Source organism: Panthera leo, chromosome F3 (assembly GCF_018350215.1).
Source record: "Panthera leo isolate Ple1 chromosome F3, P.leo_Ple1_pat1.1, whole genome shotgun sequence".
Lineage (NCBI taxonomy): Eukaryota > Metazoa > Chordata > Mammalia > Carnivora > Felidae > Panthera > Panthera leo.
Window position 1 is genome coordinate 24,720,750 of NC_056696.1, and position 27,892 is coordinate 24,748,641.

A 27,892-nucleotide genomic window follows, 5' to 3' on the forward strand; every position below is an offset into this window, starting at 1 on the left:
ATCTGCACTAGGTAAAGTATCCTTTTCCATCTGGTTCTGATTTTATTATTCTAAATAGACAGCATTTTATTGTGTAAAAGTGTCAGCAGGAAGGAGGAAAAGGGCACAGGTGGGATGAATGTGGGCAGAGATGTTTTCTTCTGTCACAGGAAGTGAGTTTCCTGATTTCCAAATAGTTGCAAGCTTAGGGATTGTAGAAATAAACATGGTATGCTTATTACATACAACAGTCTGGCGCTAACATCAGAAATCACTGTGTGGCAGATTCCAACATCCAGAGGCCTTGGAAGTTGAATTCCTTGCAACTCAAGGAATTCTTGTTTTGGCTGGATAACTCTAAAGGTTCTCGATACTGCACAAAGCCTGAACTGGGCACACTCAGGACTGGAATTAACAAGTGGGAGTCACAGCACAATCTGATACTTTTTGAAATTCATGAAGAATACTACTCAATTGTGATCCAAGGCACTAGGAACCAATCTTTCATCTTGACTGTTCCATCTGTATGTCCACGTTTTCCTTCTTCTAAGTTCTTTTATCCTCCAAAAGGTTGATTTAGAAATACAGAAATACAGAAATACAGGTTATCTTGGGATTTTGGGACACTGTATGAAACGTAAGCCTTGCTCTATGCTTTACATTAAAAATGGAAAACCAAATAATAGTTGAGGGTTTTTCAGTGGTGATTCCCCACCCATACTACACCCCATCTGCAGAACTGAAGGCATTGCCCAAAAACACAATGTTTACTTCTTAGAAAGTTACTGAATTCCCACTGTCTGTTTCCCACCTGAAATCACTAGAAGACAGATTCACAGCAAAGGAAAACAGTAGGCATTATGTCCTGCTCACTGTACCCCACAATACAGTGCTTGAGCTCATCTCTGTACTTAGTATCATCACGACCAGTTATGATGTCATGAGTCATAACAAGCAACTCAAAGAAGCTGTCTATTTTGTTTTTCTATTTCATCAAAGCTGGCTGCACAGCCTCTCTGATCGAAAAAAGCAGTCCGGGGTACCTCTCAAAAGCTCAATATTTGGGCCATATCTCTGTTTCTGATATTCATGTTCATTTTTGAAAAGATGAAGAGAAAGCTAAATAAGTTTTATCCTCGATGTCGTTACACTTGAAAGGGCCTCAGCTTACATTCCGAGCACTTCATTTTTCAGGTCAAGAAGCTGAAACCGAGGGAGGTGAGGTGGCTAGGTCATCTAGAGGGGAAGTGACAGTAATTGATGAGGGACTCAAACCTCAATTCTCCAGGCTTCTCACCCAAGGCCCTTCACCTCCTATGAGGCTGGCTTCTGGGCCACCTTGGCATTTGGTTCACCTCAGTACAAGACGGGACACGAATAAAGAAATCCCCAGATAAGCATGGTCCTATTTTCACCCAGATCTAGATACTCATAAATAAAGAGGGTTTTCACTTGAGGACTGCAGCCTCATCGCCATATAGCAGGGTTTCCTACCTACGCACTATGACACTTAGAGGCAGGGCATTCTTTGTTGGAGGGCGGTGCTGTCTTGTGCACCGTAGAACGTTTCACAGAGATCCTGGCCTCTACCCGCCCGATGCCGATAGCATCCCCCACCCACCACCACGTTAAGACAACAAAAACGTCTCCAGATATTTCCAAATATCCTCTGGGGACAAAACCAGCCCACTGAGCATTGCCAGAGACCCAGGTCTTCTACACATGCATCCGGCATTAGGAAGCCTTGGGTCGTTGCTACATCTCAGGTGCCAGAGCTCTGTGATGATGGAGGAACTTTCAATATGTGACATATGGAAAGAAGGAGATGCCCCGATATTCTCTCAGAAAGACAAAGCAGTGACCCTCTCCAGCCACAGAAATGATTAGGAGAAGGGTAACTTTAGAAAAAGCAAAAAGACAACGGTGAAATGAGATGAAAAATAAAAAAAGGAGAAGTTGGGAGGGGGAGAGGAAGCAGCTGGGAAGCAGGAGAATGAAAGGAAGAAAGAGGTCAGCAGAGAGAAGGGATTTTAGCATTCCAGCATTTGTAGGACAGAGTGGTCCATTATAAGATAAAGTAGCATATTTTCATCAGGCATAATTTTTTTAAAAAGCAACTCAGTCTGAGGAAAAGGGTCAAGAACTTTCTACCAATTCATTGTGAGGCTTTAGGAAAGGACCATTGTCCCCAGATGATGGACCCCTCAGGGGAGTTCTATGTGAAGCTCTTTGTTAAGGACTCATATGCTTAAAACTGTAAAGCCCTTTAAAACAGCTTATCCTGGAGTCTCCCCCACATCACTGTTCCTGGCATACAATCAAGTTCAAGGAAGTTTTAGAATAGGACTTTAAAATAATGAGCAGAATTCTTCACATCCAGGGTACAAACCAATTTTCTTTAACTTGCTACTTCCCCAGAAACCTATTTAATCTCAAAACACTCCCTGGGAAACAGAAAAGCTCTGGATATTTTTCAGACTGTTACTCTCCTTGGTGGCTAGCTGAATGATAGCTCCAGATCTGACTCAACTCCAAAATCTGTGGATAACGACACACTTATTTCTACATGTGGTCACAGGTGGAGGGAACATTTGACAAGCTGGCCACTCAATTCTTACAGTATCCCTCCTTTGTTTATGCTTAAAAATATATATAAAAAGGTTCTTCTTTGGGGCGCCTGGATGGCTCAGTCAGTTAAGCAACCGACTTCGGCTCAGGTCATGATCTCGCGGTTCGTGAGTTTGAGCCCCACATCCGGCTCTGTGCTGACAGCTTGGAGCCTGGAGCCTGTTTCAGATTCTGTGTCTCCCTCTCTCTCTGCCCCTCCCCTGCTCAAACTTGCTCTCTCTCTCTCTCTCTCTCTCTCTCTCAAAAATAAAATAAACATTAATTTCTTTTTATTTGAAGAGGTTCTTTTAAAAGATTACTATTTCAGTTAAGTTTTCGTGAATAAACAAAATGTACAACGAAACCCCTAATCCTATGACTCTGAAACCTTAAAATGTGCAGAATCACTCAAGGATCTTCCTGAAATGCAGATTCTAATCCAGGTCTGCAGTAAGGCCAGAAATTCTGCATTTCTAGCAAGCTCCCAGGTGGTGCCAATGCTGCTGGCACATGGACCACACTCTAAGTAAGAAGTCTGTACGTCTAAGCCATGTCCCCAGATCACCTATTTGATTATACTGGTTCCTTCCTACAAAAACTTTTCAGGGCTGTCTACTGCTTAGCAGGGATCGTCCTATTCTCTTGAGAAAATTAACCCCCTTCGCGATAGCTTTGGTTCTACAACTCCCCTCATCCTGGTACAGACACCATCATGAAGCAGCCACACCAGTTCTGTGTTGTTCCCAAAATGTCACATACACTGCGTGTCCCTGATTTGGTCCCACTGTTCCCTCTGCCTAGATGGCCCTACCACCAAAATTTTCACCCTCCTTCAGAGCCTACCTCAAATTGTCACCTCCTCCAAGAAGCCTCCCCAAGCCCTCTAAGAATAAAAGTATGTGTTCCACTTACCACATCTTGCATTGGACGTTCAAAAAACTACACTGGTTTGTCTGGTTTTCTGGAAGGTTATGGCCCATCCAATAAAATAATAAAACTCCCTAACTCAGGACTTAAAAAGATACTCAATTTTCTAAGCTTCACATCTTTGGCTTCTGAAGAAAGGATTCCATCGGTCAATCCTCTGAGGAGTTAAAATATTCCATAGGATTAACCGCCCAAACTTTTGGCTCCAAGAATGAATACTTACTAAGAGTACTTTCAAGCACCCTGGCATACAGCCCATCTACTCAAGAACATCACTCCTATAGTGGCCTGCACCCCTGCATGTTTCTTCAGTGTCTCCCACACTATTCTCATCAGATTAAACTATCACCTAGTGCTAACACACACACACACACACACACACACACACACACACACACACACACTGAAAAAAAACTCTCCTTTGCTCCAGATCATCCTCCTGCCCATTTCTCTTCTCTTATAGAAAAACTTCTCCGAACTTCTGTCCTCTCTTGACCCACACACACCTCCATCCACGACAGCTGCACTTGTCAAGGGGACCAAAGACCAACATGTTGCAAACACAGTAGTTGCTTCCCAGGCTCCTCTTGCTTGATATCTGAGCAGTAATGGATATAATTGGTCACAGCAGCACCCCCCCCCCCCCCGACAAAACTCCTTCTTTGCTTGTCTTTTGGACACAACTTCTTCTTTCTTCTCCTTCCCCACTGGCTGCTCTGTTCCAGGCTCCTCTTACTGGACCCTCTACTTTCCTGACTCTAAATACTGGAGGAAACCAAGGCTCAGTCTCTGGACCTTCCTCTTCTCTATCTGCCCTTTGTTCCCAGGAGGGCACGCCTGGCCTGCTAGCCTTAAACACCAGGTATAAACTGAGGATGCCCAGATTTGTACCTCCAGTCCAGACTTCTCCCAACCATCTAGACTCATCCAACGGTCTCAAAATTAGTATGTCTAAGACGAAATTCTTGACACATGCTCCCCACCATACTGCTCCTCTTTGCCAGTCTTTCTTCTCTCATAAAGCCAAGGTTCTGCTCTATCAGATGCTTACACCACAACCCTTGGAGGTGTCCTGGCCTCTTTTTCTCTCAGATGCCCCGTCCACTTCATCGGTACAACCTCCTAGAAACACCTTCAAGATCTCTGCAGAAGCTGTTCCTACAAGTCACTCCTGCTTTTACTACTACTATCACTACTAATAGCACCACCACCACCACCCCACTCCTCTTCCTCCGAAAGTCCATGCTACCAGCAGCCCTTGCTTGGACCCTTGTAAGTGTCCTAACCAGGCTCCTTGCTGCCGCTCTTGCCCCCGTCCACCGCCAGAGTCTATTTTCCACATAGATGCATAAAAACCTTCAGAAATATAAATCAGGCCATAGCCCTGCTCTTCGTAGAACCTCTAAATTCTTATGTTCCTTAGTTCCTTAGAATAAAATTGAACATCCTGCCCGAGGCCTTCAAGTCCCCATGTGGTCTGGGGCCCCCACTACCTTATAGATCTCATCCTCTGGCACCTGCTCTTGCCTCATTCATCTCCCTACCACTTCTCCAACACTGCTCCCGCCTCAGAGCATTTTCCATATTTTCCCTGCCTGGATATTCACAAAGCCGAGCCCGTACCCCATTCAGGACTCTGCTCCAATGCCACCGGATCAGAAAGTCCACTCCTGGCACCCTCTGTGAATCAAACTCTCCATCAGGATCTAGCCCCCTTTACCCTACTGCATTCTTTTTTGTGTGGATTCCTTGTCCCTCTGCTAAAATACCAACTTCATAAGAGCGGAGACTTACTTATTTTGTTCATAGCTGTTCCCCTTAGCACAGGGCCTGGCACATGGCAGATGCCTGATACATTTTTATTGGATGAATAAATGAATTATCACTGGATGGTCAAAATATAACTATATGATTTTACTCATTACAAGAAAATCCATGACAACATTAGAAAGGAATAAAAAAAAAACTCTGCTGAATTACATTCTTTTAAGATAATAAGTCTTGACTAAGAGCTTGTAATGCAGAGAGAGGCATACTTACTTCCTGATCACCATCTTAGACTCTGATGAACTGGGGCTTTCATCCTCTTCACAGTTTGGGCTTGTCAGGTTTCCATACCTTACGGATCAAAACAAAAATACCCACTCAGTGGGGTTGGAAAGCAACTCTATTCCATTGCAAACACGAGATAACCGTCACACTTTTCAGGAGTAATTACGGAAAGAAATATTTATGCAATAGCATCAAAAACTGATGGTGCTGGGATTTACTTATTGGGCATATGGATACTCTAACCAAAAACAGTGATTTAACAAGGAATTGCACTACTTAAAACTTTCCCTTAATATTTGACATCTCTTTGAAATTCTTCGGAAGAACTTAGGCTTTTCCTCTCAGAGGGAGGGTCAGGTGTCACATTCAGCAAAGACGGTAGGTTCCTTGGGGGCTGGAGACACAGCCCTCTGCTCCATCTACTGAAGGACCTTGTGGCCCTGCCTGTGCCTTGTGCCACCTTCACACTCGTACCACCACACGTGCCCCGTAACGACTCCCTGCTATGCTCACGAGTCTGGTCTCCTCGAGGAGAAGTCCCTGAGGAGAAGGGTTACGGAAGTAATTCTGGACCCTCCAGGAAAGGCTGAGAGAAGGGCTGAAGAACAGAATTTTTATGCAACCAGGAGAAGAGCCAGGGAACCAGGGAAGGGGACCCAGGGGGACAACTTTTTAGAAAGTGACAGGTGCTTCACAATTTTTTAATTTGTCTCATTATAAACTCAAAATTTACTAAATAACGAATCAGTCCCTAATTACAGTTAGCTGTCCTTCCCACTCCATATGTAAGCAAGACTCTTTTGTATAAATATATCACATTTTGTTTGGTTCCAAATGTACACTTTAAATTCTTGAGGAGTAGGCTTTTCAGTAACTCACAACAAATGCCCTATTTCTGCAGTTCCTCTCTTCCTCTCAATGAAGAAGCCAGAGATTTCTTGGCATTTCACAAGCTGGTACTCTGTCCCAAAGTTTTGATAAGAGAAATTCTATAATTGGTAGGTTTACATTTTTAAAGAGAACACTTTTGTCCTCTACTAATGGGATTAAAGGCCCCAGTACCCTTATGTTCCTTGTTCCTAGGATTTACAAATCCTTTTAAAAATAAAAGCCCACCATCTGGTTTGACCGAATGCCAGCCCATCTGGTCTCCCTATCACCCTATCCTGGTAGGTTCCAGTCTGCACCCTTAGGCATTGGCCCCCCTCCCCTGCACCTGTTCCTTTCTCGAGCTCATCAGCCTTATGGACTTCTTGGCCTCCTGAACATATTTTCCACAGGCCTCCACCCTCCCTAGCCCTCTTCATTCTGTCTGCACCTGCTATTCAGAGGGCTTCCAGGGCCACCCTTCGCTTTTCCTGAGATAAGAACTTAGATTAAGATGTATTCAGCCCCGTATGAGCAAGGCAGGGATGGGAAATGAGATTTCTCCTAAACAAACAGATTTTTTGGCTTTCTCCGTGGCCACCATCAGAGTGAACCATGTACTCATCTTCTCTCACAACAGACTTTGTGGTTTATTGAAGTAGGAAAGATCAGGGCGGGTGAAGAGTAGGGCTCTGGGACGGCCACCGTAGCTTCCACCTATCTGAGGAGAGATCCACAAATTCTTCTCCCGCCAGCCCTCAGGGACTAAATGTGGGACTGAATCTTTGTTTTTGTCATATTCTATCTTAGTTCATTAATTCTCTCTGGTTATCTGTGAAATACCACACCTTTTATATTCCAACTGAAGCTACGAGAGACACAAAGGGAAAGATCCGCTCCTGGTATTTCTTTTTCGAGCTGTTTGTACCAAAAATGTCCTGATCTTCCTCTTCTTTGTCTTCACTGTAGCTTCTCATACTTCGCTGTTCTTTCTCTACATTTTTCAGACTCAGGGCCAAGCTGCCGGTTGGAATGACGTGAGGACCTATCACGGGTCCCCTTTGAGAATGTGATGCCACAGGTCCAGTCAGATGGTGTCAAGAAGGACTAAGCAACTCACACTGGTGAGTGATGGTAGCTCTTATTAATTAACCTGGTACCATCTGCTCAGAACGTGTGTGCAGAAGACCCCATGGATATTTCTCTCAGCCATCAGCGTGTCTACAGATTCCTTATCAGGACCAGAATGACTGGTTGACAATACTCTGGAGACCAATGAGGACCATCACTAAGAAGGCAAACCACGTGTGAAGCGTGCATAGTCCAGGGGCCCAGGCTGTTCTCCATCTCGTCCACCAGGAAATCCTTTGGGCTCTGCCTTTATAACGTACCCTGAATCCAAACACTTCTCATCACTTCCATCCTGGCTTTGGTCTAGATCACTTCCATCCACCACCTTTGGTCTAGATCAAGGCCAAAGCCACCTAACCAGTCTCTTGGATCCAGCCCAGCTGCCACAGCAATCCTGTTCAACATAAACCACATCCCATCACTGCTCTGCTCAGAACCCTCCTGTGGCTCCCGTCTTACTCTGAAGAAAGGCCAAAGTCACGCCTGCCTCACAGGGCCCAAAGGGACTTGCTCTGATTCCTCTGACCTTGCCTCCTACACCCGCTCACTTTTCCTCAGCCTCACTGGCCTCCCTGCTGCTCCACTCACACCAGGCATCCTCTTGCCTCAGAATCTCTGCGCTCACTGGGGCCCTTCCCCCCACCCCCCATGCCAACAGCTCCCTCCCTCAGCTCCTGCGGGTCTCTGCTCCAGTGTCACTTTATCAGTGAGGCTTCCCCTGCCCACCCCATAATACTGCTTTATTTTCTTTCACAGTCTTCTGTGGAGACTGTGTAACCTAGTTATTGTGTTAATTGTCCATTGGAACATAAACTCCAAGAGAACAGGATTTCTGTCTCTTTTGCTCACTGCTCTTTAGTGCTTCAATGGTGCTGGGCTCCCATGAGGCAGGCTGATGGCTACTTGTTTGGGGGCAAATGAATGGTCTGGTGGGGCTCCCCAAGCAGACATGAAAACAGACCTACCTCTCAACTACGAGGCTACTCAACTACTCTGTTGCTACAAAGGCACCATCTGGCTTTTTGTCTTAACCTGTCCATGCCTTCATTCCTAAAGGTCTAGGATCATAAAAAGCTTTAGGACAGCTGTGACCATTCCAAAAATCTAAAATTGAAATGCAAAAGAAATAAAGTTCTAAGATCTTAAAGGTATAAGCAGTACAAAAAGACAAGAGAAAAACGCATACACAGTTTTACAAAGGAGACCTTCAGAAGCGAGATAAAATTAAAGAGCCTATAACCCTCTGGAATTTTATGCGGAGGGGATGATTATTTGCCCCTGCACTTTTTTTTTTTTATCATTAAAGGGAATTAACGCCTTACAGAAAAGAAACTAGACCTGCACTGGAATCAAGAACGCTTTAATGTTCAAGCTAGGTCATTTGAGAGTTAGTTTTACTAGATTAAGAGCATTTCTTTGATGTTTCCTGGACCCTCTCATAGCTTCCAATCAAAAACCAAAGTCAAGTTCAATTCATTTACTCCAGGGGAGTAAATAAAAGGGGTGTGTGTGTGTGTTTAATTAATGGCACTAGAATAGCTACAGACAAACCTGTCAACAATGTCACCTCCAATTTCTGCAAAGTCTCCCTAGGATTTAAGATCAAAGCTTCAACCTCTTAAGAAGGCTTGCCAATGAGAAACTGGCCTTCTTTAAATGGGAACTCATAAAACTTAAATTAAAATACAAATTGTCAGAACGACTTTTGACATGGTTTTCCCTGTATCACAAGGCGAAATAAAGATTTACAGATGCCTCTTAAAGTACAGTCTTAAACAATTATTTACTGCGGCCTAAAAATTACAAGAAAAAAAAAAACCCATAATGTTTAACTGGTTGCTGACATTTAAACAGGAAACAGTTATTTCCAGAGGGGACAGATAGTATTATTTGGAGCCTATCTGAACAAATGAAATGTTTAATATGTGTTTGAAGAGGGGACAGAAGCATTTGTGGTTCAAAGAAATCCTACGATAAAAGTTGTCCTCAGGGACAGTCTTTCTGGTAGGAGGCACTTTCTAATTTTCGCTCCATAACAGAAAAGTCTCAGTAATACCAGACCAGGATGGGGATAATGCTGAAGAACTTTTCAGGCTCCACTGGATTCCAGCAAGTGACCCAATAATAATGGCAGATAATACTGGCTCCTTACCACACGCCAGGTACCGTGCTAAGCACTCTATATGGATTGTTTCATTTAATTCCCACAATAATCCTCCATGCTGCTATTATTATTATTATTATTATTATTCATACTTCGCAAATGAGAAAACCAGGCCCAGAGAGCTGAGGTAATTGGCCCTCGAAGACACAGCTACTAAGTGAAGCAGAGATGTGAACTGTGACAGACTCTAGAACCCAGTCCCTGAGTCACTACCAGAATACACAAGCTAGAGTTATCTTATTGATTTTATGTCTCCAGTGCACCATTCTTTGAGGTCAGAAACCTTGGGATTTTCATTCATTTCCCCAATCATTCATCTTTTTACTCATTCAGTCTTCATTCAATGACTATTTGTTAAGGCCTATGTTCAGACACTATTCTCAGCACTGGGGATACGGCCCCTGTTTTCATGGAGCATACCTGTAGTGAGGGGAGGTAGACAATAAAATAATAATTTGTTAATATATACTAAGTCAGAAAGTGAAAAGTACAGTGGAAAAAATTAAAGCAGGCAGGGGTGATCAGACATTAGAGGGTCAGAGGTGGCTACTTCACACAAGGTATTCAGAGAAGGCCCAATGTGAATTTGACAATGATGTGAAATCCTCCAGAAGGTGAGGGAATGAGCCCTACAGTCTTCCAGGCAGAGTGGGGAGCCATGGCAGAATGGTGTGTTTGAGAAACATCAAGAAAGCCATGGAGTAAGGAACAAAGGGAGTAAGTAAGGGGAGAGAAGGAGATGAGGCACAGAGGTCATAGGGACAGATCATGAGGACTTGATAGGCCATGGTAGGGGATATACTCACTGCTCTGTCCCCTGAGCCAGGAATGGAGCCTGTTCTTAGCAGACACTCAACAAACATTTGCTAAATGAATGAATTAATACCATTGATTGCTGTAAATGAAGGAAAGGCTGGGGAGGAAAGAGAAGGGAAGAAGCAGCTTACTGGGGGTGGATGAAAGAACAGAGAGGAAGAAGGAAAGGGAAGAGACCTCACATGAAGCTGCTGACTCAAGGGCCTCTGGGAGTCTTTGCTCTTCTAATAAACCCCAGCCCATGAGCATCCAAGGCATTTTTCTTTAACTGACCCACAGGAACACAGGTCAGGTATGAGAAAAATGTTCAGAAGCTGACCTTGACTCAGGAGAATGATACGGGTGAAATAGCCAACAGATGTCTGGAACACCAAGGAAGCTTTGATTAAGACTGTGGACTGTATCCCATAGATCAGTAAGAGGGTTGTTTTTAATCACTCTAAATAATATCCTTCACTGTAGGCACTTCTCCACCCAAATCCGACCTCAAAAGTGGGTCACTGCCACCAAGCCTACCTTGGAAAGGTCTTGTTACCACCATGGAGCTGGTTATTCAAAGAGAAGATAAAGGTCAAAGACAACAAGGCAAAAACTCTGTTTTCTTACAAGGGACTAGTTATGCTGAGCAGAGAAGCCAGCAATGTGCTTTCCACTCATAAGATCTGGTTCTCCAGGCACTTTTACCATGATTAGAAAAAGCTAGGGGCACCTGGGGGTCTTAGTCGGTTGGGCATCAGTCATGATCTCTCGGTTTGTGAGTTCAAGCCCCACGTCTGGCTCTGTGCTGACAGCTCAGAGCCTGGAGCCTGCTTCAGATTCTGTGTCTCCCTCTCTCTCTGCCCCTCTCCCGCTCGTGCTCTTTCTCTCTCAAAAGTAAACATTAAAAAAAATTAAAAGAAAAAGCTAGAAGCCACAGAAAGAGCTGCTGTCCTCCCCTCTAGGCTTCTGCTGCCAAGGGCCCTCCATCCTCGTTACCCTTCAATTCTCCACGTTAGCTCCAGAGCAGTCCCTGGCAGTTAAGGCCACATTAACAGCAAAAAGTACTTAGCATTTCTGTTGCACTTCACAGTTACAAAATGCTCCACGGTTATAAAATTTTCCCCTAACCCCAACCCACAACTGTCTGAAGAGGGGACCAAAAGGACAAAGGTTTTATAATCCCTGTTCTTCCAGAGAAAGAAAACCAAAAGGTCTATAATTTGTTCCCATCCAAATTTAAGATTATTTCTTAAGTGTGATGGGTTTTACACCCTTGCTCTGTAAGTTGTCTTCTATTTTCCGTTCCAAGACCTTGTCATCAATTTCTCCTCTCTCATCCATTTTCTGCCACCACAGCTTGGCGCCTCCTCAGTGTCTCCTCCCTCCACTTCTGGAAGGTAGCAGTTGTGAACAATCAACTGTGAATGCGTCTTGCTAGCACGCTGCCCGGGCCGTAGCCGCAATGAAGGACAGCAGAAGAAACAGGGTTGGGTCTGGGGTAGGGAACAGGCAACATTCTGACAACCACAGAGTCTGTAAAGCGGGTTGAGATTTGTCTTAGGTTCAAGATGAATTAATACATCCTTAACAAATCAGTACAAGGCTGTAGCTCACAACCCAACCACAAAAAGGTGCTATCGCGAAGCTCGTCAAGAACCTTACAAAATGTGCTGTGTAAAACCTCATACACTGAGTATGAGGGTAGGACTGTGGTATCCCATCATTTTTAGGACTACTTTTCTCCCCTATGCTTACAAAAACTCAATATAGCATTGATTTACATGTCATTCCCAAGAGCTAAGTTCTCTCCCACACACGCATGCATACACACACACACACACACACACACACACACACGTAAAAAAAAAAAAAGTCAAATAAGAGAAAAGTCATAAGAAAAACATGAAACTAATTCAAAAACACTCCTTTTTAGTTTTAAAGATTCAGATATACCTTTTTTAAACCATTAAATTTACTTTAATGAAATTAATGAATTTAATTTTCAGAACCATACTTCTCTGCCCCATCATGATATACGGTAGGAGCACTGCCCTCCTCTGACTCCTAATGGCCACCTACCTGTCATGTGTCATCACCCATGCTCAGGAGCATTTGCCTGGAGGGCCCCTTGATGAACTTATGGAAGTTTGGGAATCCCTAAACCATATGCAAAATTTGGTGATGTGCTTTTTTTCTAAATGGATGATGATCCATAGTTTCTAGCAGGTTCCTAAACAGGTTTGTGATCAATCACTCCCACCAACTGCTAGAAAATGGTCAAGACCACTGCTTTCAATTATCAAAGCCGGATTGAAAACCAGAATACATTCCAGTTACCACTCAGGATATATGTACCCTGCCTTTCAGGGGTTTTTTTTGGCAGTTTTATTTTGTGGTTTCCAAACAAATGCACATAAAAAAAATCTGCTGAGCAATTTGGCATCCTTTTCTACAAAAGAAAGATAACTGTGTGTCCTCCCTCTCTTGGCCAAGTGACATTAAAAAAAAAAAAAAAAAAAGGTATTTCATAGAAACATTTTGATCTCATTTCGCGAAAAGAAAGCTAGCCTGGTTCGGTTATGACCTGAGGTGAAGTCTTTGACAGCATCCCTTCAGGGTCTACTTTAACAGAACCATCACTTCCAGCCCGTTAAGCTAGGGTTCTACAATCACCACACGTTCCCACAGAGAATTCCCACAGTGCTTCTGGGTGAAAGTTGGGCCCATTTGGCAAAAATAAATAAGGATTTACTAAAGACAACCAACCCAGCAAGGAAGAGAACTTATTTCCATTTTCCCTCAAGTGATTAGGGTTGGATGTAATTCTAAAACAATACCAAATGAAATTTTTCTGGTTAACATAATGCTAGGGCATAGCTACAGAGAGAAAAGAATAAGTGTTTGTCATGTTGAGGCTAAGCCCTGTCTTTTGTTTCCTGCCATGCTTCCCAGAGCTGAGCGGGTGAGCCATGGCTGATCAGGGCACGATGTCCTGAACAGAACAAAGCTGAAGGTGAATGAGCATGTGACCCTCACTTCCTTGAGCAGCCTGTGACCATTCGATGTCTGGAGTCAATCTCCCTGACAAGAACTCCTTATTTTTATCAAATTGTGAACAACTTCCCTACTAGACCAAAAAATTTTATTGATGTTGTATTAGTTTTCTATTGCTGCCACAACAAATTACTACAAACTCCGTGGCTTACACATAAATTGATTAGTTTATAATTACATAGATCAGAAATCCAACACACAGTGTCAGCAGGGCTGTGCTCCTTTCTGGAGGCTCTAGAAGACAATTCATTCAGTTGCCTTTTCTAGCTTCCAGAGGCTGCCTCAAGTCCTTGGCTCATTGTCCCCTTCTTCCACCTCCAAAGCCAGCAGCATGGCATCTATCTGACCCTGTTCCCATCCTCACATCTTTTTCTCTGATTCTCTCTTTTGCCTACCTTTCACTTTTAAGGACCGTTGTGATTACATTCGAGCCACCCAGATAATCCAAGATGATCTCTTTATTTGTAGGTCAGCTAATTAGCAATATTAATTCTGCTTTGCCTGGAACCCAACATATTCATATTTCAAGGATTAATCCTGGACATCTTGCGGGGGGGGGGGGGGTCAGGCATCATTCTGCCTGCCATGGGCGGGTATGTAAATTATTACAAATGTTATATCTTCTATCATTTTATGAGCTAAATTGTTTTTCTCCACCTGATAAAGCATGAACCAGCAAGAGCACAGGACTTTTCAAGAAGGATGTTTTCAATGCTCTTTTCAATGTTAGAAGCATCGATACCCAGAGATTCTCAAAGCCCTTGTTATAATCCTCTTTTCTTCCATAAAATATTTGTATCTTCCTAATAGTCACAAGAAATAGGATCTAAGTCCAATCTACCTTCCAGAAAACTGTCTTTACTTTTTTAAACCCATGACATCTACACCATCCAAGAGTTTTCTTGCCTATGGGGTCATCAACATTCAAATCTAGAGAAAATCTGTTTAAACTCATGTGCTATAACACAAATCTTAGAAATGGCTTTCATTTTCTAAGAAATTCTCACCCTAGCAGGATATCCAGTATGTCTGTATTTTAAGCTGAGAAAGGAAACAAAGGAATGCTAGGATTTCCTGAAAGCTTTCCTACTATATGAATGGGATGAGCATGCCGCAGCCAACTGACCAATAAATCTCAACTTTTTCATGGATGGTAGGACAAAAGACTCAATAGGTGAGCCGCTGTATTTGTTTCCACTTGATTTTGTGGTGAGTTGGAGAGGGGAGTTACTAAAATAAATTAAGAGAATGGTACAGCCTATGTAAGTGGCAGAAGTTAGATTTAAATAACTTTCAGAAGAAACAAAAGTGTGGGAAAAATCATGCTATGAGTTTAAGAGTGACATTTAAGTGTTACTGCTGTAAGAGACCAGCACCTGGCATTGAGCTATGGTGACCACTGTTAAGATGCTGTGAGGCCCTCGTCTAAGGTTAGATTCTAGAATTTGCTCCTAAGAACTCTCTGCTCACAACCCTCTGTACTTGGACCTGAAAGAGCAGAGGGAAGATATTATAAAATTTGCCTCCCACTAAAAGAGAAGGAAGTGGGGCGCCTGGGTGGCTTGGTCGGTTAAGCGTCCGACTTCGGCTCAGGTCATGATCTCGCGGTCCGTGAGTTCGAGCCCCGCGTCGGGCTCTGTGCTGACAGCTCAGAGCCTGGAGCCTGTTTCGGATTCTGTGTCTCCCTCTCTCTCTGCCCCTCCCCTGTTCATGCTCTGCCTCTCTCTGTCTCAAAAATAAATAAACGTTAAAAAAAAAAATTAAAAAAAAAAAAAAAAAAAAAAAAAAATAAAAGAGAAGGAAGTAATGGAACCTCATGAGCACTGCATGCCAGTGAAATCTAGGAATCTTGGGCAAGTGCATAGTCTAATTCCAGAACTAAATTAAAAAATTATTTTTAAATGAGGTTTAACATCTCAAAATACTTACCCAGCTTCTCATGCTAAGAAAGCATTTGAGAGCTGAATGTATTGTGTTACGAGCTTTTGAAAGAAGGTTTACTATGACCACCTCACAGCTTCTAGGGGAAAAAAAGATTTTTCTTAAAAGTGTACATGCACTCAAGAAAATGAGAATAAAGCCACAAAGACGAAGAAAATATTTTCAAAAGACATATATGATAAAGAACTATTATCCAAAATATACAAAAACTCTTAAAATTCAACAGTAAGAAATTGCACAACATGATTTAAAAATGGGCAAAAAGAACTTCCAGTTTCCAGTCCAGCATGTAAAGAGCTTACAAATAGCCACGCACCCTAACAAGCGAAAAGCTGACGAAACTGGAAAATGAACAACTATTCTCAGATCCATCAGAAAAGTAAGGCCACAGGGCAAACCACTGCTCCTTACTGAAGAGACAGACAGGCAGATACAATGAATCATAACTTATCGGAGCAGAAATCTCCATGGGAACCAGTCCCAGGGTAGGAAAACCTGAATTGTAATTGATGAATTGCTGGAGGCTCAGTGTGGACAAGACTAAGAGAGAGAAACTACAGGGGGACCCAGTCACAGAGAGGCTGCCACACTTTGGTGAGTTTTACCTCCATGAACTTGACCAGCTTCCCATGAAAATATCAGAGAAATGTCTCCTGGTACTTCTAACATGGAAAGGTGAAAAGGAACCATCTTGAAATACACCAGAGTACTTCATTCATAAGAACACCTGCTCTCAGGAAAACAATTTTACCAGAGCCTCATCTACCCAGGGAAAGGAAAATAGGCCTTCTCTAGCCTTAGTTGCTAGCTGATAAGTTGTTTAGTTGCTTTTTCTCATTCTACCTGAGGCAGGTACTAAGAGCCAAACAGCAAAAATCCATCCTGAGAAAACAAGGTCAGTAGAGAGCCAGGGGTCCAGCCACAGCAGGGGTATATTTTTGGAGTCTAATTCACTTTCCTCTCTCTTTTCTTTCTTTCTTTTTTTTTTTTAAGGAAAACATTAGTTCAGTTCCAAGTCATGTGGGACAGAGGTGAGGGGGGACATTAGTCCAAGGGAGGAACTCCTGTAGGAACCCCTCCAGGTCCTAGGGGGGTCCTTGCTGAGGGAAATACCCATCTCCAGGTCCCTCCACATTAGTTATCCTTTCCTTAAGGGACAGGAGGAGAAAAAACAACAAAGCAACTAAGAAGCACTGGTGAAGTTCATGGTCCAGGGGCAGAGGCTCACGGTTAGACTGAACCTAATCATAAAACTGTAGAATGCTTCCCTTTCCCCCACATTACAAGTACATTATGAAAGATTGATTTCCTTTTACTGGGTACATCATATCCACCTCTCATCAAAATATTACAAGGCATGTTAAAAACAATAACAACAACAACAAAACCCCATCACGTTTTGCTGAACAAGCATCAGAACCAGAGTCAGATATAGCAGGAATGGTAGAATTATCAGATTAGGAATTTCTTTTAACTATGAACAACATGCTAAGGAATTGAATGGAAAAAATAGACAATATACAAGGACAGATGGATAATGCAAGCAGAGAAATGAAAATTTAACATTTTTTTAAAGAAATGCTAGAAATCAAAACATTGTAACAGAAATGAAGAATGCCTTTTAACGGACCCATTAATAGATGGGCATGGCTGAAGAAAGACTCTCTACACTTGAGAATATAAAAATAGATACTTCTAAAACTGAAAAGCAAACCAACAAACAAAAACAAACAATACCCCCTCCCAAAAAAAACAGAGTATCAAGCACTATGGGACAATTACAAAAGGTATAATATATGTGTAATGGGAATACCAAGTGGAGAAGAAACAGAAATAATATTTGAAGGAATAATGAAGGAATAATAATGAATGCGAATTTCCCCAAATTAATGTCAGACACAAAACCACCAATCCAAGAAGCTCAGAAAACACCAAGAAGAATAAATGCCAAAAATACCACACCTAGGCGTATCATATTCAAACTTCAGAAAATCAAGACAAAGAAAAATCTTGAAAAAAGCCACAGCAAACAAAATAAAACAAAAAACACTTTACCTATAAGGGAACAAAAATCAGAATTATATTCAATTCTTCTCAGAGGCTAAGCAAGAAGAAAGTGAATGGCAATATTTAACATGTTGAGAGAAAACCCCACCAACCTAGAATTCTGTACTCTTCAAAACTATCCTTCAAAAGTGAAGGAGAAATAAAACTTTCTCAAATGAACAAAAACAAAAATTGAGGGAATTTTTAGCCAGTAGACCTGCCTTGCAAGAAATGTTAAAAGAAGTTCCTCAGAGAGAAGGAACATGATATAGGTCAGAAATTCATATCTACATAAAATTCACACAAGAAAAAGCAGACACTCTGAATAGACCTATATTAAAGAAATTGAATCAATAATCAATATCCTTCCAAAACAGAAAGCATCAGGTCCAGATGGGTTCACTGGTAAAGTCTACCAACATTTAAGGAAGAAATTATATCAATCTCTAAAACATCTTCCAGAAACCAGGATCGGAGGGACTACTTCCTAACTCATTCTATAATGAGTTGGCCATTCTATAGGCCAGTATTAACCTAAAACCAAAACTAGACAAAGACGTTATATGAAAAGAAAACTACAGACCAGTATCTCTCATGAATACAGATACAAATATTCTCAAAAAATTAACAAATCAAATCCAACAGTGTAAAAAAGAATTATACACCATAACCAAATTGGATTTATTCCAAGTAGACAAAACTGGTTCACATTTGAAAACCAGTTAATGTAATCCATAACATCAATAGGTTAATAAAAAAAAATCACATGATCATATCAACAGATACAGAAAAAGTATATGACAAAATCAAACATTCATTTGTGATGAAACTCTCAACAGACTAGGAATAGGGAAAAATTTCCTCAACTTGATAAATAACATCTATAAACATCTACAGGTAACATATTTAACAATGAGAAACTCAAAGCTTTCCCACTAAGATCAGGAACAAGGGAAGATGTCATCTCTCACCACTGGTTTTAAACATTGTACTGGAAATTCTAGCTAATACAAAAAGCAAAAACAAAACCAAGAAAAGGAAGTAAAAGTATACACATTTGTAAGAAAAAAATAAAACTATCTTTCTTTGCACACTGACATGATTATCTATGTGGAAAATCTGAAAAAATCAACCAAAACCTCTGGGAATGAAAAAGTGATTATAGGGGCGCCTGGGTGGCTCAGTCGGTTAAGTGGCCGACTTCAGCTCAGGTCATGATTTCGCGGTCCGTGAGTTCAAGCCCCGTGTCAGGCTCTGTGCTGACAGGTCAGAGCCTGGAGCCTGTTTCGGATTCTGTGTCTCCCTCTCTCTGACCCTCCCCCGTTCATGCTCTGTCTCTCTCTGTCTCAAAAATAAAAATAAACGTTAAAAAAAATTAAAAAAAAAAAAAGAAAAAGTGATTATAGTAAGATTGCAGAATACAAGGTTAACGTGCAAGTTAATTGCTTTCCTATATACCAGCAATGAACAAGTGGAATTTGAAATTAAGAACACATTACATTAGCACTTCCCCCAAAATAAAATACCTGTGTATAAATCTTAAAAAAAATGCAAGGGATTTTACAATCCTTTACAATCCTAAACTACAAAACTCTTATGAAAGATATCAAAGAAGAACTAAATAGAGAAATGTTCCATATTCATGGATAGGAAGACTCAATGTTGCCAAGATGTCAGTTCTTCCCAACTTGGATCTATAAATTTAACCCATTCTCAATCAAAATCCCAGCAAGTTAATTTGTGGATATTGAGAAATGGATTCTAAGGTTTATTTGGAGAGGCAAAAGACCCAGAACGACCAATTCAATATAGAAGGAGAATAAACAAAGTCTTAGGACTGATGCTACCTGACTTCAAGACTTACTGTATACGACTACAGCAATCAAGACGATATGGTACTGGTGAAAACAAATAGATCAGTGGAGCAGAAGAGAGAACCGGAAATAAACCCACACGAATACAGTCAACTCATCTTCAACAAAGGAGCAAAAGCAATACAATGGAACAAAGATAGTCTTTTCAACAAATGATGAGTGATAGAAGAACTGGATATCCACATGCAAAAAAAATTAATCTAGACAGACATTACACCTTTCATAAAAATCAACTCAAAGTGGATCACAGACCTAAATGTAAAACAAGCTATAAAACTTCTAGACAATTACTTAGGAGAAAACTCAGATGACCTTGGATATAACAATGTCCTTTTATTTCTTTTTTTTAATGTTTAATTTTTGAGAGAAAATGAATACAGGAGTCATGAGCAGTTTGTCCACCATTATATTCAGACCATGGAATGTTATTCAGCACTAAAAAGAAATGAGCTATTAAGCTGTGAAAAGACATGGAGAAGCTTAATTACATGCTACTAAGTGAAAGAAGTCAATCTGAGAAGGCTACATACCGTATGATTCCAACTATATTACATTCTGGAAAAGGCAAAACTATGGAGGTAGTGAAAAGATCAGTGATTATCAGGGACTGGGGTGGGGGAAGGGAGAGATGAACAGGCAGAACACTGAGGATTTTTAGGGCAGTGAAACTATTCTGTATGATACTATAATAATGGATACATGTCATTATACATTTATTTAAACCCACAGAACATACAACACCAAGTGTGAACGCTAATGTAAACTATGGATTTTGGGCAATAATGATGTGTCAATGATTGTAACAAATGTACCACTCTAGTGGGGGATGTTGACAGTGGGGGTATGTGTGGGGGCAGGAAGTATGTGGAAAATCTCTAAACTTTCCACAATTTTTGCTATGAACTTTAAACTTCTATTAAAAATAGTCTTTTTAAAAAAATTTTTTTAATTTTGTTAAGGTTTCATTTTATATTTTTTGAGAGAGAAAGACAGAGAGAGAGAGAAGCAGAGCATGAGTAGTGGAGGGGCAGAGAGACAGAGACAGAATCTGAAGCAGGCTCCAGGCTCCGAGCTGTCAGCATAGAGCCTGATGCGGAGCTGAAACTCACAAGCAGTGAGATCATGACCTGAGCCTAAGTTGGACTTAACTGACTGAGCCACTCAGGTGCCCCTATTTTAGAAAAAAAATTTTTTAATATTTATTTATCTTTGAAGGAGATAGAGAACGTGTGTGGGAGCAGGAAAGGGGCAGAGAGAGAGGGAGACAGAGGATACGAAGCGGGCCCTGCACTGACAGAAGAGAGCCCTATGTGGGGCTCGAACCCACAAATAGTGAGATCATGACCTGCGCCAAAGTCAGACACTTAACTGACCGACCTACCCAGGTGCCCGCCAAAATAGTCTTTCAAAGTACTGCGTTGACAATAATGGTACAAGTCTTTAGATTGTCTATCCCACTAAATGGGTGCAGATTCTGGGTAATATTCACTATTGTACCTTCCAACGCAAGGGCTTATGACAGACATGAATAACATATAAAGCATTCTTTACTTGTTAGATGGTTCCTAAGTACCTACTGCCACAAACCATTCCTCTCTAAGGATTCAGCTGTGAACAAGACAGACATGGTCGCTAAGTAGGGAAGACAGTCAAGAAATGAGAAAGATAAATAAGAAAGATAATTTCAAAAGTATTAAGCTCCATGAAGAAATCAAAACTAACGGTAATCTCCTAAGCACTTAATATTTGCCAGCCACTATACTAAGAACTTCATATCATTGAGCTTAAGCCTCATAATAACCCTATATTAGGGTTATTGTTCATTCTAATGTTAGAGATAAGGAACCTGAAGCTACTAAGATAAAGTAACTTGTCCAATGTTGCAGAGCAAGTCAGGAGTGCAAAACTGGTATCAAATTCACTTTTGACTCCTGAACCCGTTACACTCTATGCTTAGCACATGAATCTCAAAACTAAAAGACGGGAAAATTGCTTTTCCCATAAAGTATCCTAAAACTCTGAAAGGAAATGGAAGCATATTTGGCATTACGACAAAATCTATGGAAACAAAATATTTTCAAGCTTCATATTTTTTTAATTTTTTATTTTAATTCCAGTTAGTTAACATACAGTGTTATATCAGTTTCCAGTGTACAATACAGTAATTTAACATTTCTATACATCACCCTTGCTCATCACAAGTGCCCTCCATAATTCCCATCATCTACTTAACCCATTCCCCTTCCCTCTCCCCTCTGGTAATCATCAATTTGTTCTCTACAGTTAAGAGTCTGTTTCTCATTCTCTCTCTCTCTCTCTCTCTCTCTCTCACTCTCTCATTTTTTATCTTTGCTTGTTTTGTTTCTTAAATTCCACATATGAGTGAAATCATATGGTATGTCTTCCTCTGAATAACTTATTTTGTCAAGCTTTATATTTGACTGACTCTTCTCTGTGCTGTGGAGAAACTGGCTTCACTTAGTAAGATCAGCTCCATTCTTGCTGGTTATTGGTACATCCTATTTTACATATGAAGGCGTTATTATTCCAGGCATCATAAAGTATGAATTTAAGATTACTATCTCCATAGTGATAATATATTTGCATAAATCCTCCAAAACTTTCTCATTTACTGTACTCTTGTCCTCCAAGAAGAGTCCTCTTTGGGAAGCAGCAGATTCAGGTTAGTGGATCTGGCCGGAGCACATCAAATAAACAGAAACACTCTAGACACACAGACCCAGCTGTGACCTTGATGGTCCATGACCTATTTAAACACCCCAAATCACTAGCCAACATCCAGTTTTGTTTGGGTAATATCCACCTCCCCAAATCCTCTCTTAATTGTCTCTGTCACAGAATCTAGTTCTTATGTCCCAAGGATTGTATCAATTTTAACTATACACATTGATTTGTATGGTGATTTAATGTTACTCTTCCCCACTAGCCATTAAGTATGAAGAATACAGGAGTCATGACCAGTTTGTCTACCATATACACAGCACCTTGTACAGTACAGGATGTGGTACATATTAAACATCTGGTAACTATCATTTGAATAGACGAATGAACAGGAACACTGATGTTCAAGTGAATTGCTCACAACTATGTGAAGAGAGTAATGTAGTTTCCAAGGAAAATCAATTGAGGATAGCTGAGGGGTATCCCCAAATCAGCCCTTCCTTTAAAATGGCATTAACAAATCAAGGGAAGTGATATGGTATGCTTAGAAAGAGATTCTAAATCAGAAAGAGGTAGCTTTTAATTCCAGCTCTGCCACTCACTGATTAAATGTTTCTGGGCCTCAATTTTCTCATCTGCAAACATGGGGGGGGGTAATATAATGATAAATAAACTGAGATAAAGCCTGTGAAAACGCATGGCCAGAAAACATGGATAGAGGAAGTAAGTTCAAAGAGCCACTGAGTTAGTCTCTTCTCTGTGACCTAAGCAAGCAAATTCAAGTCAGATTGGTCTGAAAGTACCATGTTTATGGATGCCTTCCACCTTTATCCTCTCCAAAGGTCCTCTACTGGAAGAATTCAGTTGCTACCAAGAGTCAGTTCAGATTTGCCCAGTCCTTCCCAAACTGTGAACTGAGCGCCAATAGTGACTTACCAAAAGTTTCTGGAGACCTATCCACCACTATTGTTTGTCTTTGGAAGTCTTCTTACTTCTGATATGAAAGTTACAGATCAAGGAGAATGATCAAGAATAGGCCAAAAGTAGCTAATGACAGCTGTCTGAAGAAAAATCTAGCTATGTGTATAAACATTTCATGGTCCTCAGTGAGGGTCACTAGCTGAGACAGGATTCTCCCTACATTTGAGGTTAAGTATTTTCAGTGGTACCTAACTCCCTTACTTTTTTTAAGGGTATGGTGGAAAGAATACATGTTTAAGAAGAATGTATGTGTGAAGTTAGAGAAAACAAAATCACAAAGGCCTAACACAAAGAGCTAAGCCATAATCCAAAACTTTCTCTTAGGTTAAAAATGAAGTCTGTGAGCCCTAGAATTAACTGAACCATGTGAGAAGCACAGAAAACTGGATTCTTGGTGAACTGCTGACAACTCCAAGTAAGAGATAAAGCAAACACATGGAATTAGCCATATATGACTTCAAGCTGCTTTCTATTGGTCAATCACAAGGACTCATGTTAGCAGAATGAAAAAACGTATATAAAAGGACTTTTTTAATTACATAAAGCTCCATACAAGAAAAGCCACATGATTGGAAGTCTTAAGGAAAATCAAAGTTCGACTTCAAATAAGCTTTCCTCTGGGGGCACAAGAAAGACTACAGCACCTGCCTTCAATCCATTTTTGACTTGTTAGGATTAGCACATCCTATAGTAACTTCCCGGTGTTGATTTCACAAAAGATAAGCAATCTACTATTAAGAAACTAAGAGAAATCACAAAAAGTTATATCAGAGACTCACAAACAACTATACCACAATTTACTAACAAAAAATAGTATATCAAACTCATCTTTGGGGTAGGTAAGTTTGTGCAATTTAGTTGCTTACGTCCCAATTACAGACATGAAAACTCTCAACGGCCAATTTAAGAATCAAGTGTTTCACAGAATCTGTATTTTGGTTAAAACTGAACAAAGATGAACATCTGGTCACAAGATCTAAGTGAGTGGGAAATGGGAGAAATATTCATTTTGAAGTGCGTACATACATGGACAAATCCACATTTCCACGGAGGAAGCAAAATAAACAAGATTTATTTCTCTGAACTTCCGCAGAACATGTTACAGTTTCATTTTTTACACCACCTTAAGTGGTTGTCTACTTGTTTTATGAGTGTAAGCCTTATCTTTTGCAGTAAAATACTAAGTTCTCAGGGAGTGCAACCAGGTTTTGCACAGCATATGTAACTTGAAGGGTCCTCTCTGAGAAAAAGATTACAATATTGTGAATATAAGCGATGTAGATGGTATTGCAAGTAAGTGAGGGTCCCTGGAGGTTAAGTACCAACAGCTTCACAGTAAATTCACCACAAGGGTGAAAAACGACCAAGTCCTATATTTCTGTTTCACCCAAATAGTGTCTTGCTGAGTCCCGGGTATTTTATAGGCATTTGGCACTTGTTGATTCCATTCATTTCAGAGGCAAGCAAAGGACAGGAGTAGGAGATGAAATTTAAGGCCAAGCCTTGGCTCATCCAACAGGTCAAGATAAACCTTAACTCTTTTGTTCAGTTATACCTTAAATGATAGTTTGAACTGAATGTAATTTGAATTCATGTTGATTCCGTTATTTAATAACTGTCATCCAGTTAATCTTTTAAAAATAAAAAAATGTGTACCTCCTATAAAAGAACAAAGAGAAGATTTAAAAAATCATCAAATAAACGCTGGATGTACATGAGTCACAGACTAAACACTCTAGTTCCTGTGTGTATGTCCACTACTTATGACAAACAGCTGGAATTCACGTGCGCTTCTTTACTGGCTGTGGACATCTGTGGCCTATTATCAGTAGAGCTACCCATAAGAAAAAGAGGTTGTCAATTCCAAAGAAAACTTGTAGGAGTTTTTGATGTGTTGACCTGTTTCCTCATACTGTCCGCATATACTGCATCCTTTCCATATATGTGACTAGAAGGAAAATTCATACACTTCTCCAAGCTCTATTTATAGGTGTTGATATTACACAAGCAAACAAACTATGAAAGAAATGACTTACTAATCCCACAAGTTTATACTCCAGGCTTAACATTTTTAAGAGCTTAACATTTAAAGCCCATACAAAAAAACTACAGAACTTCTTATCTATGCTGAAGTCCAGAGTTATGAGACCCAGATCAATGTATGATAAAGGATAGGCATTTTTCAATGTTCCTGAATATGAACATATGAATAAACGTTGGTCTAGATGATTTCACTCTACATTGCATCTATGAGGAAAATACCTTGAGAAAAACCCACTGTTATCAATAATCGTAAGCACATTGGAATAGAATTTTATTATTAGAGGCCTTATTTAAGACTGATAGAGATGACCACATAAAAATTATTTTAAATGTCTTCATGAAAAATATTAATGAACAACTTTTAAACCAAGGGACAAACTAAGAAAAATATTTTCAACACATGATAAGCAAAAAAATAATGTCATAATATTAAACAGTTATAGGTAGATAATAAGAGTCCCAAATAAAAAGAAGTAAAGGATATGAAAAGATGTAAACAGAAAAGCACAAAAGCCCAGTAAATGTTTTAAAGATGCTAAACCTCACTCACAAATGTAAGAAACTTAAAAAAACAATAAGCTACTTTTCAATGGACAGACGACAGTAGAGGTGGTTTCAATGGCAGAGGTGAAAATATTCACAGGTCACAAGGGTGTGGGGAAAGCAAGGGAACAGGCCGCTCATTCTCTGTGAACAGAAATGTAGTTGGTGCAACTTTCTGAAGGACAATTTAGCAATATCTTTCACATTTTATTTTATTTTTTTAATGTTTATTTATTTTTGAGACAGAGAGACAGAGGTGAGTAGGGGAGGGACAGAGAGAGAGGGAGACACAGAATCCGAAGAAGGCTCCAGGCGCTGAGCTGTCAGCACGGAGCCCGACGCGGGGCTCAAACCCATGAACTGTGAGATCATGACCTGAGCCGAAGTCGGACGCTTAACCGACTGAGCCACACAGGTGCCCCAATATCTTTGACATTTTAAAATATTTATATATTTTGTCCTATCCACCACTCTTCTATGAAATGATCCTACAGAATTCTCACACAAGTACTTGGAAGGTTTATATTCAAAGATACTCTTTGCAGCATTGTTTAAACATTTTAAAAACAGGGGCACCCAGGTGGCTCAGTCGGTTAAGCATCTGGCTTCAGCTCATGTCACGTGATCTCAGGGCTCATGAGTTCAAGCCCCACATCAGGCTCTGTGCTGACAGCTCAGAGCCTGAAGCCTTCTTCAGATTCTGTGTCTCCCTCTCTCTCTGCACCCCTCCCCCTGCTCTTTCTCTCTCTCAAAAATAAACATTAAAAACATTTTAATACATAAAAATTTTAAAAACAAATTAAAAAACTGGAGTGAGCTTAACTGTCCACCCATAGAATAATCTACTCAATAAATACTACTAAAGCCACCAAAAAGAATATGGTAAATACATCTATATGTGATTTTGAAATGACAATAACTTACATTTCTTGAGCTTTCAATATGCCAGCCACTGTTCTAAGCCTTTCACATATGTTAATCCTCTTAATGAATAAAAAAATCTCCAAAACAGGTAAGTAAAAAACCAAAGTTGCAGAACAGACTGTACTATGATTCTATTTATGTCATATAAAAATATATTTTTGATAAATATCGTATATGAATAAATATGATATATATTTATATAAATGTGTATTTATGTACATGTATATAAGCCCAGAAAATTTGGGGAAGAATACAAAAGGAATGGTTTACAGTGATTACCCAGGAGGAATGAAAAATGTTTACTTTTTATAATTTTCTGAATTGTTTGAACTTTTCTCTATATACACGGATACTTCTATTTTTAAAATGTTAATATGTGTTATCTGCCTAATTAGATTATGGTCCAATTTTCTTCTTCCCAGTTCTACAATTTTTTAAAAGCCTAATAAAAGATATTTGGGGAAATGTAGCAATATGAGAAAACATGAATGTTTCTTTTTATACCCTTCTATGGGCACATAACACTTCAAAATTTTTTAAAAACCTAGTTAAAAGTCAGTATTCAACTACTCCAACAAAAAAAGCCTATCTCATTTCCTTTCTTATGCAGGAAACTCCAAAAATATAAGGATATAAAATGGCAACTCTCATGTCTCTAAAACAATTGTTTGGCTGATGGTTTTTCTTCCTCCCAGTATCAAGTCAATTTAATAACAATTTATTAAAAGGTCAAGGTTAATTATAAATAAGGCAAAACCAAGGAGGGGAAACAGAATTATTAATGTGTAAAATATAATATACACTGCTCTGCTATCTGTAACATATGACCTAACAACATAAACCGAGGATAATATTCAGAGAGCAGTCACTGCATTGTGATTGCTAATAATATTATCATCATCATTATATTGAAGCTGCCATCCATTAGATTCTTCCTATGGATCTAATACTGAGCTCCATACTTCACACATATTAGCATATTTAATTCTCCCAACAACTCAGTAAGATTCCTAGTCAATTGCTTATTTACTAGAATAATATAGAACTATTAAAATATGGAGAAAATTTTAGGGGGGCAAACAGTAACTGCAATCTATGCACAACGGAGTATACATTTATGGCAGGTACTCCCAAATATTTCATAGAGTTTTCTATAGATTCTTCTAAGGTATATCTACCAGAAATAAACCCTAATGTGGCTCTTGAAAAGTCTTTGTGCCACCTGTTCCAAAGTCTGTTTCTTCCAGTGGGTCCTTCCTCACACATCCCTCTCAGCATACCA

The 27,892-nt window shown here is 40.2% G+C and overlaps 1 protein-coding gene across 5 annotated transcripts in view; it reads right to left on the reverse strand.

The window, feature by feature from the left end:
• Positions 1-27,892, reverse strand: part of RGL1 (ral guanine nucleotide dissociation stimulator like 1) — a 254,758-nt gene that overhangs the window by 56,561 nt on the left and 170,305 nt on the right. For all 5 annotated transcript variants that reach the window (XM_042924546.1, XM_042924547.1, XM_042924550.1 and 2 more), the window contains one exon: positions 5,554-5,631. In XM_042924546.1, the coding sequence (XP_042780480.1) occupies positions 5,554-5,631 (78 nt within the window). The remainder of the gene's footprint in view (positions 1-5,553; positions 5,632-27,892) is intronic.